At 39.6% G+C, this 16268-nt stretch overlaps 1 protein-coding gene across 9 annotated transcripts in view; it reads right to left on the bottom strand.

Moving 5' to 3' along the window:
* Positions 1-7988: 7988 nt before the first annotated feature.
* LOC125454004 (diacylglycerol kinase beta) overlaps positions 7989-16268 on the bottom strand; it is a 505848-nt gene continuing 497568 nt past the window's right edge. For all 9 annotated transcript variants that reach the window (XM_059647135.1, XM_048534235.2, XM_048534238.1 and 6 more), the window contains 3 exons: positions 13976-14096; positions 13685-13745; positions 7989-9452 (listed from right to left, as the gene is read on the bottom strand). In XM_059647135.1, the coding sequence (XP_059503118.1) occupies positions 9354-9452; positions 13685-13745; positions 13976-14096 (281 nt within the window). In that variant the 3' untranslated portion in view covers positions 7989-9353. The remainder of the gene's footprint in view (positions 9453-13684; positions 13746-13975; positions 14097-16268) is intronic.

Here is a 16268-nt window from a genome sequence, read left to right as displayed (position 1 = left end):
ATGACTTTGAGAGGGCCTGTGTTTAGTTAAGTCAATGCTAGGTTGACCATCTGGCTAGCTGGGGTTATTTCAGAAGGTAGTTAAGAGTCAACCACAGGACTGTGGATGACATGTAGGTCAGACATGGACACTGGATTTCCTTCCGTAAACAGCATTAGTGAACCAAGGGGTCTTCTTCTGGGTCATCACTGAACTCTTAATTGTAGACAGTGGCTTGATGGTGGAGTCAAACGCAGGACCTTGGCATGGTGAGGTAGCAGTGCTAACCACTGAGCCACTGTGCTGCCCTATTTCTGCACTTCCTCTTTTTGTTAAGGCTCCACCCTATTTTAGATTGATTGCATTAGTTTAGCATTCAACCCCACTTCATTAGACCTTTGTGAAGATGTTTTTCTGGCCGATTGAAATCACCTTGCATCAGTGCAAATTAGGAACTACACTTGCAATTTTGCTTGTTAATAATTATGTTGGTAATGAATGTGCTGACAGAGTTCCGAATGTTTGTTAACCTAATTTAATAACAGGGGAACGTTTGAACTGACTCACCCACAAACAGAATATTTTTCCTACAGCGCATAACTTCCTGCTCTATGCTCAGACATGGAATGCAAAAAAAAGACTTGGTAACAACATGTGTAAATAGATACTCTGCAGTTGGCATGGAAACCTTCTTGCAGCCTATCAAGCTTAAATGCCACAAGTTGTGCCTGATCACCAATTTTCATTTAATAATAATAGAAAATGAGAACATTCAAAGTTAGTCAGCATTTTTACATGAAAGATAGATGGAGGTGTCAGGCTCTCTCAATCATTTAATGAGTGTTTGTACGCAAGTACGCCATTGTGTAATAGCAGAGTCCATCACCTCTTGCAGTATTAATTGAAAGTACACATCATGGATTTCCCTGTAAGATTCCACGTCCCATTGTTTCGTGTTTTTCTGCTTAGTTGTGGTGGCAGCTGAGAAGAAGTCAGGCAGTTTCCTTAAGAAGTGAAGGCTAATGTAATTGTGGATTCCCTAGCTGCTGTTGAACATCCTCAAATAATTCATTAAAGATACCTGGGACCATGTCACCCTCCACCATCCCATCCAAGGAAACCGGAAAATAAAGTGATGAGAATGTGGGCACACACACACACACACCTCACTTAGTTTACTGGTTTGAGTGGGCTTCATTATAAGCAGCATGCTTAGTGCCATGGTCCCACATGGCAAACTGGTTAGAAAAGTAAAAACTCATAGGATCCAAGGTGAAGCAGCAACCAAATGGCTTCAGTGGATGGAGCAAAGGGTAATATTTGGATGTTTTTGTTACTGCAAGAATATTTTCATGAAGTTTTTCAGGGCTCGGCACCAGGTCCCTTGCTTATCGTATTGCATGACGTTGAATTACAGGGGAACAATTAAGGATGTTCCCAGATACTACAAAAAAAGTCAGCTCACAAAATGAGGAAGGAAGCTTTAGATTACACGAAGATAGCCAAAATGATTTCAGTATATTTAAATAAAAAGGCCACAGCTGACATTATGAGTGGAGTTCAGTTCACTGTATTTCATTGTGGTGATCACATTGGGCAGGAAGGACACAAAAGGAGATTGACTTGGATTCCCCCTCAGCCTGGGAATGTTAGGGATTAGGAAAGATGGGACAGTCTGGAGTTTGTTTTCTTTAGAAAATATAAGGCTGAAGGAATGTGGAATTGATGTGGGCAACTTTAATGGAGGCCTTTTTGAGGGTGTTCCACAGACTATCAAGATGGTAGCTGACTTCCTACTGAAACTCCAATTTACTACATAATCCCCATTCACTTAATTCCCTTAGTAAGTTGATGATTTGGGGTTTTCTTGAGCCATATATTTCTCACGGTCCATTTCAGTATTTAACTATTATTCAATGGATTGCGCTCTCATTTCTGTTGATAGCATGCGAGGGTTTAGTATTGGGATCACAGCATTGCAGATAAAGAATGTCAATACTAATGCAAGGTTACTGTGAACAGAATGTGACTTGCTACATAAAATATTCATTCTTTAGGCTTTTAGCTTTGAGTTTTTTTTATCACTATGAAGTCTTCAATGGTTTTGAAAAGATGTCTTGGTTTAATGCTTTTTCACACTGCCAATTTTTTTTTAAACCTGGTTTTGCCCAGCACATGCTTTGTAAAGTAAGTGACTTGAGATCAATCACTTCACTTTTTAAACATGTTGCTGGCAGTAAAAGTAGCTTCCAATTGAACAAATTCAAAAAACTGGACCCCAGACTTGTCCTGTCAGTGCTGGATGAAGAGACTTCGAGTAGCATGACTGTGTTGCTGCTCTCGTTTAGGAAGGGTTGGTATTATGTGCACTCCAAACATCGCTCTGTGCTTGCTGACTTACACTGCCTCTTGGTCTGGCAAAACCTTGCTTTAAGAAGTCTCATTCCCTTGTTTCCAAATCTCTCTGTAGCTTAGTTCCTCCCGCTCTCTCTAAATTTTATCCCAACAATTATCTATGGATGCCTTGTGTAGAGTCACTGGCATCAGTGCTTGGTCTTGGTATTAGATTAAGTTACTGTTACCAGGTGAGGGAGAATTCCACACAAGGCCACTGTTAGAAGCTAGTTTTAAAAGACATTCAGTACCTGAAAGGACAATCTCCACCCATTGTGATAAAGAACTGGGCTTGGGAAGAGTGTCTTAACTGGTTCTGTACTTGCTACCAATGCTATGTAAGAATGTGTTTTAGTGGCCGCAAATGTGAATGTGCTCTGAAGTTGAGCCTGATGTTGATGAGACAACATGTACCTTTGTTTGTGATACGGGAGTGAGTGTCACTATTTTATCTGGGAAAAATCCCTTGGTTGGAAGATTGGAAGTGCGACCTTCTGACAGAGAATGGCCTGATGCAGGCAGAACTCTGCTCGAACTCGGAGGAATGTTGAGAGCACTCTTACAATAGAGAGACCAATACCCTGTGAAACAGGTGTACAACATTTAGAAATCAACAGTCACTTCTAGGCAGAAATGCATGCTTGGGTCTTAGAATTCTGTGGTACGTTGAAGAGTCTCAAATAACTCAGAAGCCAGATACCCATGATCAATGTAACTTTACTCCATTAGAGAAGACTTTAGAGGTCTCTGGTAATAGGCTTACCAAACCTAAGAGAAGGAAAATATATCACTTGAGATTAATTATGTTGGTGTCCAACAACTTTTCATTACTGAGAGTTCAGAAGGTGCCACTAATTCCCAATGGGGTTTAAAGGAATTATTCAATTATCTTCCAACCATAGTCAAGTCTTAAAAATGTAATTGCTGCATATCCTTGTCATCACAACTACCAGGAGATAGTAATTGACTCTTGGTACAGTTAATGCAGCTGTTTAGATTATCATAGCAATGAACTTATATGCATTTGGCTCATTACAGACTGGAGCTAAAGATCCTAGCAACACCTCATTTTATCGCTCAAAATTGCATCGTAGGGGAGATCATTGAGGCTGTCCTTTCAAAATCCAGCCAACTGCATTTCGCTCCTCCTTCTCAGAGGCAAGCAGGTAAAGTTTTTTTTATTATTCATGTACAGGATTTGGTACACACTGCTCCTACCAAGGGTCAAAAATCACATGACACCAGGTTTATTTGAAAACACAAGCTTTTAGTGAGAGAGGTAGAGAGAGGTAATATCAGGCACAGAATTTATAAGTAAAAAATCAAAGGTTCACCCCATTGATGAGAATGTACTAAACAAACCTAAGATGCTATGAAATCTTAAATTCTCAAAACTCACTATCTTAAATCAGTAAGAAAGTTTTAATTGATTAACACGTGTGTGTGTAAATCCCTGAATTCCTTTCAAATCACAGTCTTGAGAGAACTAAAGTTTTTATCAGTGTTTAAAAAAAAGAGGTGACCGTTTAGGTCAGATAATTCTTTTTAGGTGTGAGATCTTGTTTAGAATCGGTGTATATTTTTAGTTTGGAGTCGACTGGTTCTGTTTCTAAAGTAGGAATTTACAAAACACCATATTGATTGTCTATAAATTGTGTGCATTTTGAACAAAATAAAATGTACCTGCAAATACAAATTCATCCCATAGATTTGCGTGTGTGTGTGTGTGTGTGTGTGTGTGTGTGTGTGTGTGTGTGTGCGCGCGTGTGTGTGCGCGCTCTACAGAGCATTCTGGTGACAGGAGTGCATTTTTGTGGATGTGGTGCCAATCAAGCAGGCTGCTTTATGACAAGCTTCTTGAGTGTTGTCAGAACTGCACTCATCCAGGCAGGTGGGGAGTGTGCCATCACACTCCTGACTTGTGCCTTGAAGGTAGTGGACAGGCTTTGGAGATTCAGGAGTGAAGTTAATCACTGCAGAACTCCTTGAGCGGATACAAAGGTTTGCTAGAACATACCAATAGTACAGAATGAGTTTGAAAACACGTGTGTTGCTTTACAGAGACATGTCATCTTTGAGATGTGGGAACGACAGTGCAGAAAGAGGCCAATTGACGCATCAACTCTGTACCAACCCTCTGAAGAGCATCCCACCCAGACCCAGTGCCCCAATCCTATCTCCGTAATCCCACATTTACCTAACTGATCCACCTAGCTTGCACATCCCTGGACACTACAGATAATTTAGGATGGTCATTTCACCACTTCTGCACACCTTTAGACTGTAGGAAGAAACCGCAGTACCCAGGGTAAACCCACAGACAGGGGAGAACATGCAAACTCCACAAAGACAGCCAGGGCCAAAAGCGAACCTGGGTCCTTGGTGCTGTGAGGGAGCAGTGCTCACCACTGAGGTGCCCTGTTCCTTAACACCCAGCTTGTGTGTAATAGAGTATCATGTATGTCGATGTCAGATATCCTGACAACACCATGTGCCATGCCCTTACTCCAGGATGCTTTTCAATGTCCTGGAAAACCATGTCTTTAAATGAGGTAAGCCAACTTCATTAAACTGAGGTGTGATGGTTCCAAAGTGGACTGGGAAGAGCTACCACAAGGTAAATTGGTGTTAAAACAGTGGGAGGTATATAAGGAGGACACAGACATTAAGAAAAAATCTGTTCCAAGAAACAGAATAGATTTCCAAATTTGACCCATGGGGGTAGGCCCTTTGAACCTGCTCCACTATTCAATGGTATAATGACTGATCTGCTTGAGGTCTGAACTGCATTTTCACCCCTTTCTTGACTATCATACTTCTACGGGGTAGGGTAGGTGTTGCTTATGCCAGATAATGGGAGCTTAATTCTGCTGAAAGTCAAGAAAAATGTAGTAAAAGAAAAATTCAGAGACAAAAGCAAATGCATTACAATGTTTTGGCAAGTAAAATCTAAGTGAATTCAAATATGATTTGTAAATGTATTAAGGGGATGATGTATATGGGATTCTTAATTAATACTCTGTCATCACAAAAGGAAGATGCAGACATTACTATTAAGTCAAGGAAGAAATATTAGATGAGATAAATGTATTCAGAAGGGCAAAACTAAATTATGCAGCATTATTGAAAATGTATAAATTGGCTGACCTGAATGAAATCCACCTCAGGCTCCTGGGTTTAGGATAACAGTGGAAAATGACATTGATCAATCCAAAGTTTAAATAATCAGAGATGGTGACTTCAAAAGGGCAAGAACAGAGCTGGGCTGGATTGACCCGAAGGAAAGGTTGGTGGGGAGAAAATAACAATGCAACTAACTGAACAATGGGCTACCTCCAAAGCGCTGATTTGAGTACAGTCAAGGTATATTCTTTCAAAGGGCAAGCAAATCCAGAACTCTGAGTGACAAAGGAAATGGAGAACAAGTTAAAGAAGCATGTATTTAATGGATGTCAGGTAGACAACAGAATACACAATGATTAGATTAGGAAGTGAAAAAGCATTTAAGAGATGTAAAGAGGAATTATCAGAAAAGACTGCTGGCTAACACAGTGTGCATTGATATTAACGCTGAGGAGGCAGTATGAGGTAGAGAGAGGCTGGCGGCCTCAAAGTAAGCTGTCAAGTGAACGCTGAAAAAATAAGCTAAATGCCTTAAGAAGCAAGAAGTGGCCATGTCAGTGCAAAGTATCCTGTGTAAATGCGCAAAGTGCATGTCAGTCCCTGGGTACTTCTGCTAGATTGTTTCATGCACAGGGACAGAAATGTCACGATTCACTGGGGTAGCACACTGGAAATCAAACCCACTATTCCTGGAGTTGGCACAAAAGTTAAAGATTTTTAAGTAATTAAACAATTCCCCAATTTCTTTTACCTGATTTTCAGATCGAGGTTGATTGATAGGAAGCACTGACCAGGTTTCTGTACTTAACAAGAAGGACTATTTATTACAAGTAATTAAGACACTAGCCACAGGTAAATAGTTATAAACATTTGGCACATAACATTATGAAACCTATAATCCCTTTACAATCCCTCATATACTCACAGGTATAGGCAAAGGAAAACTGGGCAGCATTTCAATGGTTTGCATTTACAGATTGCTGCGATCATCCTTTTGCTGGTCAGAACATTGATTTACAGTCACCTTTCTCTGGGAGCTTCCACTGGTTTATAAGACACACTGGTGGCTGTTTTACTTATAAAAGGAATCTGATCTACCAGTTGAAATTCACAGCTTACAGCGACTTCTGAAGGAAAGGAAAGATTAAGTAGTTATCTTCAGGTTTTAAAATGGGTTTTGACTGCAGAGAACAGAAAGACAGCTTCTGTGCTGGTGGACTTCAAATCACACTCTATCATGTCCCCAGCCCTAAGCTGTTTAGTTATCCAAGAACTGATCATACCTTTGTTGGCAGGCATTGATAAGTTATTACTAATCCATGGACCAAGCAACTCTCTGATGCCACACGTAACCCCATTTGAATTTATCTCCTCAGCTCCAACTTGTCTGCAACCACTTCAATTTTTGCTTGATCAGACAGTTATTTACATAATGCTTGCCATGAGTGTTAGATTATTTTATTTTCAAAACATTCGTCATTTGTCAACAATTTTAAACAGTGCAAGAATAATAGGAAACAGTACTTAGAGGTATGCAAGTGATCGGAGTCCCCAGGCCCTAAAGCAAAGTTTTGAAGGGCTGAAATAGTATGACCATTGGTCTGAGAGCAGACACGATGGTGTGGAGAGATGTGGTGGCTTGCTGATGCTAAACCTGTGTGGAGGATGGTAGCTGCACAACATGCAGCTTTTATGAAGCAGCACTTGCACAACGACTGGGACAAGCATTCGGTGAGCTGTAGCTGCCATCAGTGCACTGATTTACATGCTAAGAGTTTCTTCTGCCTTGTTTCTCAGTGGAGGAAAGGTGAGTTGGAATGTTTTGAGAAATGCAAATATAAAGAAATGAGTGTATTATGGGCTCATTGGTGAAATTGAAGTGAGGAAGATTGGGAATTTTTTTTTGACATCAAGAATCTGCTATTTTTATTGTCACTATATTTTCCCAGCTTTCTCGCCAATGCTGAAGCCAGACTGGAAGGGAGAAAATTCCACCCAGAAATCAAAACCACAGCATTGTTACAGACTTAACTTGAGGAGAAATTAGTAATTTTGTGCTATCAAGAAATTAAAGACAATGTACGTCTCAAAGGATTCCATTTATATTATAAAGCTACTTTGCAGGATCTTTTACAAATTCTGTCAGCACTATGACTTCAAAAAGTAATATAGGAATAATCTGTGGTCTTTTGCGATGTCATATTAGTTAAACAAAAACTTGATTATGTGCGAAGATCACAGTGTGGAGTCGGAGGAACACAGCAGGCCAGGCAGCAACAGAGGAGCAGGAAAGCTGACTTTTCAGTTCGGGACCCTTCTTCATTTTGTCTGAAGAAGGGTCCTGACCCAAAACATCAGCTTTCCTGCTCCTCTGATGCTGCCTGGCCTACTGTTATCTCTGACTCCAGCATCGGCAGTTCTTATTATCTGAGTTGATCACATGTGAAGGTTTTATTCTATCCTTAGAGTATAATAATGACATTCAGCAAGAATCATGTGATTTTCTTTTATTTGTTTTTAAAACCATATCTATTTTAGGTTACATATAAACATGGCAGACAACAGAGCCACACAATACCTTGCAAGCAGCAGAAAGCAATTCAATTGACAAGGGAGAACATTACATAGGCAAACTTTATTTTACATAACTTTCAAACTTTTAACAATGTACAGGTAACAAAACTCTAAATTATTCAAACAGCTAAAAGTAAATATCTTCTAACAGCTATACAGTACATTCAAAATAGATAATGGACCTCCTCACCCTTGTAGTAGTGTGTTTAGTGGCATTTCTAGTCATGGAACTTTCAACATGTAGCAAACAAGAATATAAAAACATATATTTGGCTTTTTAAAACCATTTAAGACTTTTTTTTTAATAATTATTGCACCTTTTCTGTCCAGACACATAGTTAAGGCTAATGATTGTAAACTGACACACAGAACACACAAGCCTATCTTTGCCACCAATATACACCAAAAATGATAGTCTACACGTAAACACAACCAGTGCCGATGCATAGGTTTAACTTGAATACCGATGATATTCTGCAACCATGTATTTGATTCATGTACACACAAGTCTGGCCTCTAAGCACAGCTTTCTCTGAATGTCAGTACGACTATGTTACTTATTAGATTTCTCAGTCCTTGCCAATAGGAGGAATATTGGAATATAGCCATTTAAATGTATTTTACTATTTCTTTCTATAGATATGCAAATAAAATCACAGCAGAGGAAATGATTTACCATAAGTTATTGTCATTTTTTTTGGCATGATAATAAGGGCTGTTTAATCTGGGTAAAAGCTAGGAGGGCTCATAGTTCCAGAACATTAGTGCTATTCACAATTCCAAAATGTGAATCTCTTCTTGTTGTCCAAGAACTGCCTGCAGTTCTCAAGATTGTTAATGAAATAAATGGGACACTCGTCAGTAATGTGCATGGCCTGCAGGAGATAGCTGAAGTGGATCATTTTATTATTGTAGCACTGGTGAATCTGGATCACATCATGAAGCACTGCACCACTTTGTGAGGATTCTGTTCCTACGAAGACACAAGAATAAAGCTTTGGAAATGGAAACTTCTTGGTCTGACATACACAATTATTTCTCGATATCTAGTCATTCTCAGAGAGCTTACGACTTCACTTCATGGGTTCACTTAAAATAGATAGTACAAAGTTATCTTCATTCAAGTCCAAATCACAGTTGCTATTGTACATGGTGAGTCCAAAGACTCTGTGCTACAAAGGTAGAGTAAAAATAAACAATCCAAAGTAAAAAGAAAGCACTGATTTGTCCAGAGAACTTGCTTGTAACATTATAATTATACGTTGTTACATAGTGCTGCATGATTAATCTCTGCTGCAGTTTCTTCTTTTCCAGAAAAGTAAACTTGCCTTTGCAGGAGGCCCCAAGAGCATGGGTACCTGGTTTCTGTGTGTAATTTTGATCTGGAAAATAAAATTCAGAAATTGACAAGCCTTAAAATCAGTATTGGTTAACCAATGCTTTATTTTCATGCTTTACTTTTCACAAGTGAAGCATTGGTTTAAAATACAAGAGCATGCTTATCAAGTAAAGCGATTCATGCAAACTGGTCTGCTGGTTTGTGAATGACAGTGTGATGGTAATTTCAGTAGTAGCTCAGGTCACCAGGAAGGTCCTGTCTTCTCAACCTCACCCAAGATGTGGTGACCCTCAGGTTAAACTCACCACCAGTTGTCTCTCTCTAAGGCGAGAGCAGTTTTCCGAGACTATTATGATTTTATTAGTTTGAACTTTGTGTAAAAACATTCCTTCCTCTTTCTCTCATCTAATCTTATTCCCTCCATTCCAAATTGAGTTTGGATTTGAACTGGATAAAGAATGTGTAGATTTCACTTTGTTAAAGGATGTGAATGACAGAGGAGAAATAATATCAATATAACAAGGATTCAGTAAGACATAAAATTACATTCTGAATGAAAATATAGAAAATTCATGTATTGTTTATACTGATGGGATTGATTTTATTTCTTTTTTATTTCCAGATTATGAACTCTGCCGATTCAGGCCATTGTGTTGCACATAGGAACATACGAACTGGGAGAACTGGTCCCCCTCAAACTTGCTTTGCTATCTGATTCTACACTCCATATCCCACATTTCCATCTTCCCCAATAACTCTATGTCCTGGCAGTATTAAGGGAGCAGTAAAGTTGGTGTTTCGGATCAGCACCCTTCTGAAGAGTCCCGACCTGAAGTGTCACTTTCCTGCTCCTCTGATGCTGCCTGATCTGCTGTGTCCCTCCAGCTCCACAATGTATTGACTCTGACTCCAGCATACGCAGCTCTTGCTATCTCTGAATCTTTATGTCCTTGCTGATCAAGAACCTACCCACCTTTGGCCTAAAGTGTTCAAAGATGAGTTTTACGATCTTTTGAAGAAAAGTATCGCTAATGACTCTGTTGACCCTCTGAAGGAGAGAAAAAATCCTCATCTGTCTTAAATTGATGATTCCTTATATTCAAATGGTGATCCCTAATTCTAAATTTTCCCAAAATAGGAAACATTTTTTCTACATATACCCTGTTGTAACTCATTGAGATCTTTCCCAGTTCTGATGGATGCCACTTGCACTGGTAGGGAAAAGGATGGTCAGAGGTGTGGCTCAAAAATGAGGGAAACCTCACCTCGATGCTGAGTTCAAACAGACCCCATTTTCACTGTAGCAAGGGCTGTAACCAGTAGTCTGGGAGCTACCAATTGTTTTCTAGTTACAGAAGCACTGCTGTTCCATTCTTGTTTCTTTCCAAAAGCTACTGCTTTGGAAAAGAACAATATTCCAACCATATGTCTGTCCTTTAATTGACTAAAATAATCCAATTGTTAGCTGGTAGCAAATGGAAAAGATAAAAAGAAGCGTCTGTGCAGATGTTGCAGCAATACGATAGCAACTTTGTTCCAACAGTTTTCCAGTTATTTGGAATGGGGCATTTAAGGTGAGGGAAGGTATTATTCTCAAAGTAGAGGATCAGAAATATTTTCATAGCCCCGACCACTATTCATGACCACGTTGTTAATGAAAGGTAGTTGATGCAGATAGCAGATAAGTGGCCAAGGACAATTTATAATTCTGTCTCTTGGTCCACAGCCTTGGCAGCCTACACTGGAACTTCTAAATGCACCAATTAGCGTTTCTAATTCCCAGGCCACACCATTTTCCACTGATCAATTTCTTTCGAGCTGCGTTAAACTGATGGAATCACCAAACTCCTTGATATGCTATTTGTGGAGTGATGGCTAATGGGTTAAAGCTGACTATTCCTCACATGGTAATTCCCGACCTTGAGCATGCCAGCAAGGTGCGGCACTGAGCAGATGGTAAAACTCCTTCCCTGCACACCAGGGCTACTCCTGCACATGTTCTAGTGGTCAGATCCAGACCAGATTTGGCAGAAATCTGGGAACAGGTTGCTTGGACTAACAGCAATCCAAAATTGGGGATTAAGTATAACTTTGATGAAAAAAGTGAGATAATGAAATGTTTAAAGAAAGTTACATTGGCAAGCCCTTATAAAACTAAAAAATTACACTTGCATGAAAACCAACATTCACTACCCACTGTAAAACAAAGCATAGACTTGACATTTTAAAAGATTGCTGCTCAGTTTTAATTACACTTATTCCCTGTGGGAGTCGATGAAATTGGACTGACGATCTGCCATCACAGAGTTTTCTTTATCCGACTGATGCTGAATTTTACTCATCTGACTGAAGAAAGCCCAGTACTAACAATAGGTAAGTATGAGTGACATCTATGTCCCTCCCAGGAATTATACTCACTGTTTCATGAGATTTTTCAGTAGTCTGATATGCAGATTTCCCCCACCCACAGTCATATTCTATTATTGGTCATCAGTGAAAGAATTGACAGATATCCAGAGAACAGAGGAAGCTGTGGCTGCTGAAATGAAGGTGAACACTCATTTTTTTCAAGGCAGGTCACCCACAAATCTCAAGATCTTTACTGACTAAGAATTTCAACAGCTGGAGCAGTCTGCCCTACTGAATGCATCCTGACAGTAATCTGAGCAGCTAAATGTACTCCTGACTTTTTAAAAAATCTGATATTTCTTCCAACCCTAGTATCTAATTTTCTTGGTTTTGTTTCAGTAATACAAGGCTTTTATTCTGTCCACCATTATTCTTTATACTTTATACTTTAAATTTCTCTTGGCACAGATATTCAAAGATCTTGACAATCTCTGGGATTTTGAGGTTGTTAAGCTGGAGAAATAGTTGCTTTTTTCTGTCTCATGAATATACTGCCCACCTAAACCTGCAGACTCTTTACATTGTTCCAGTGATACTGATCACCCAAGTGACCATTGTTCACGATAAATGTTTATTGTTGCGGACCAGACTATTCAACTGTGGCTGTTGCAGCTAAGCCTAGCACTAACCATCCAAACAAGGTTTGTTAATAACCAGCAGGTCAGGAACCCTGGCTTGACTTTCTTGTCCCTAACCTGAAGGTGAACTCGAGCTCCTCCCGCAGAAGCCCTACCACGAGCTTGTATCCCAGCAAATGGTTAACACTGTGGGAAAGATAAAAACCACTTGCATTTATACCCTATTTTCTGATTAAGGGTCTAGGCCTGAAACGTCAGCTTTCCTGTACCCAAGATGCTGCTGAGCCTGCTGTGTTCATCCAGTTCGACAGCTTGTTATCTCTGATTCTCCAGAGTCTGCAGTTCCCATTATCTCTGCATTTATAAAAAATTTTTTTGCAATCTCTGAATGTCCACAGTGCTTGAGAGTCATTATAATTCATTGTTCTAATGCCGACCCAGCCATCATCATGTACAGCAAGATCCCACAACACAATGAAAGGCCCGCTTAATCTACTTCTTTTAGTGTTGTTGCTTCAGGGGAGGAATATTGGTCAAGAAATGGCACGATCCTGTTTTTCTCATTGTATCCAGTATTTAATATCCCTTAGGGTTTTTTTTGATTGATTGCACTTGATTAATTTCTCATCAATAATGTGTATTCTTTCACTGCATTACCTCCTCAGGTTTGCATTGAAGAGTCGGTCTTTATTATTAGTCTGGAGTGGTGCCTGAATTTACAAACTTTCACGCACTGGCAAATATGCAACTTAATCTACCTGTCTGTTTATGGTAGAAACAAACTGGAAACTGAAGGAAGAAAGGTTTTGACGAGGTATTTCATGATTGCCATTTAGGTTCATAACATATTTTCAAATCCAAGAGTTAAATTTCGAGTGCTACACTCTCTTGGTCCCAGGGAGGGAAGCAGAGGTGGGGTTGGATTTAAAAACTGCTTTGCTCCTTTTCTCTATTCCACATCCAGGCCATTTATGTCAAGATAGGATGCTACATCTATCCAGCTCATCAAGAATCCATTGAAGCCAACTAGCCAGTTGCTTCTTTCTCCTTTATTTATTGTCTATTATAGCCTACGGTTCTTTCAATAGTCCCCATCTCAGTTTTCCTACTCCCAAGAAATATCCTGCCCCAAAGTGGTTTGGTGTTGATTTTTTTTATATAACTAAACATCAAGTATCACAAATTACTATTGAGAATTAGAACAAAATGAGAATTAGGAGAAAGGTGACATACTGATGGAGTGTCACACATCAGCACAACCACAGAAATAGGTAAAATTAACACTCACAGTGCAAGGTGGTTGCATCCAGGGCTCGCCATCAATCTGCATAGGCAGCAGCTTGGTTGTTCTGCAAATAAATTACCCATAGTTAGATCTGCAATCAAAGCAGGACTTTTCGGTGTTAGGCACAGATTCCAGGTTGATTATAGCTAGAACAATGGTGATATTGTAAAGTACTTGTGGAGGGGGGGGGGGGGGGGGAGAAACACAGGTTTCAGTAAATGTACAAATGGTATCGTTGTATCTGAACCATTTTCTCTGGAGGTTAATGGGTAAGCGATAAATTTGAATAACTACCTGAGAGTGACGCAGGAACACTGAGCCAGGCGCTTCCCAGCACTTTTCAGTCCGGTGTAAATCTGCCCCATTTCCATGGCACCTTCAAGGCCAACAACCTCAAGCAACTGATCACTGAAGGCTGAAACAAAAGAAAAGAAAAATTCAGCTCCTTCTGCAGACTTTGACAGTGAGATTTCAGTATGACACATATTTTTGTGCAAATTGTGCTGAAGTGATGACAAATGTTTCTCTACAGGCAAAGAACTGCTTCTGAACTACAGCTTCCTCCATATTGTTTCCCCCGTGAGAAGCAACTGTATTATGTATCTTTAAATATATATTGGGATAGTTTTCCTGATTCATAAGATTTAAGTCGTTTATTCATTTCCGTAGATAATACTTGCTCCATAAAATCAATGTGCAACCTGTGCCATAATGCACTGTACCACCAATATTCGGTGTCATGGCTTTATGTGATGTAGGTTCATTTACACTCCTGCATTGATTGCTGTGATTAATACTGCTCTGGCTCTAAGTTGAATCTGAAAGTGTGCTTAGAAAGTAAAAGCAGAGAAACAAGATGCATTGGTAAAAGGTCAAATAGACAGGGAACAGTTTTATAATATTGGCAAAAGCTTCAGAATGAGGAGAACATTTTATCATACATGACGTATAATATTTTAGCTTGAAAGTAACACAGCTGGAGTAAACAGTTTTTCTGCAGTCTCATACCTCTAGTCAGAAGAATCAAATTATTAATGGATTTGTGAAAGTGCTGTGGAGTGGCATATTGTGTTCCAGTGTCTAACCAGTGGCACTGGCTTCCAGGAAAACAAGGTGTAGAGCTGGATGAACACAGCAGGCCAAGCAGCATCATAGCAGCAGGAAAGCTGACGTTTCGGGCCCAGACCTTCCAGCTCCATTTTATGAACAATGTTTTGTGTGGCATCAGCCAAGAAGTGGAAATATTTTGGCAGTTAGGGAGAGCAAGATGACAAGGAACTGTATCTCTTCATTAAATCCCATGAATGAAATAACCTATTTATCTGCTCCCAACCGAATGAAGCATAGATTCTGAAGGCCAACAGGAAGCCATCAGTTATTAACATCTGTCTATCCTGCTGTGACAGTCACACTTCAACCTTAATGAAACCTGCAATTATTGAAAGGGTTTCCTTACACCAAGGTCAAATACCAAAACATTCCGTGAACTGCAATTACTTACAAAAGCTCAGCTTAGAAAAACTACACTCAAATGGCAAAGATGTTCAAGATACAATGACATTTTGAGAAGATAGCTGTTTTCTTGATCATCAAGCTCTAACAGCCTCAACAATCAGGGTTGGGTCTGTCTGAATAAGCAGCAACAAGCACTCTGCATTTTTAGAAGAAGGAATACAAGTTGGATCATTATAGCTACATTCCAGGCATTCCATTGTCAATTGTGTTTAAGTTCTAGGAAAAATAAGCTGCAATTTTTGACTTACAACAATGCCCACCAGTGTTTATTTAGAATTTACAGCACAGTGACTGGCCACTCAGCATATACTAGTCTGTATTCGTCCTTCTGATCGACATATCTCACTGCCCATTCTATTCATACCCCACCAGACCCCAATATTAATGAATCTGTGTATTTCTTTCTCACTTGTGTAATTGCATCCATTCAACCATCTGAAACATCGCAGATAGTAATGGGGCTCCACATTGTCACCGGCCTCTTAGCCAGTTAGTTTCTTTTGAATCTTGTATTCAATTTAATAGTGGTTATCTTTTATTTATGGAACCTGGTTTTTTGGACTCTTCATGAGTGCATACATCTTCCCTATATCTGTGCTAGAGTTGGGAGATCACAGTTAGAGGACTGCAGGTATCGTGGAGATTTTAGGGATGGAGAAAGTCATAGGATGTTTGCTTAAACAGCGGTCACTGTAGGTCAGTAATCATGACCGTGTCAGGTGAATAGGATTTGGTGCAAGCTTACAGACGATAGAACATGGGACTCAGGTCAGGAGCACATTACAATGGTTCACCTCAAATCTTTGAAGGGAAACTAAAATAACATTTAAAAGTTGTGTTTCAGATGGGGATAAGGTAGCTATTGCTTTTGCAGTTGTCAATCTCCACTAAAGAAAAAACTTGCATTTATATAGCATCCTTTCAGGTCCTTAAGATGCCCCAAGGCACTGGACATGCCACAAAGTACTTTCACAATGTATTCAGTGGTATTTGGTAAGTAAATACATTTGAGGTCCAGAAGTAGGAAATACGATGAATGATTAGTTTTTGGTGAAGCCTGAGGGAGGAGGAC

This window comes from Stegostoma tigrinum, chromosome 7 (genome assembly GCF_030684315.1).
Source record: "Stegostoma tigrinum isolate sSteTig4 chromosome 7, sSteTig4.hap1, whole genome shotgun sequence".
In the NCBI taxonomy this organism is placed as follows: Eukaryota; Metazoa; Chordata; class Chondrichthyes; order Orectolobiformes; family Stegostomatidae; genus Stegostoma; species Stegostoma tigrinum.
The sequence above is the reverse complement of the archived record's forward strand: the minus strand, read 5'-3'. Positions and strand labels throughout refer to the sequence as shown.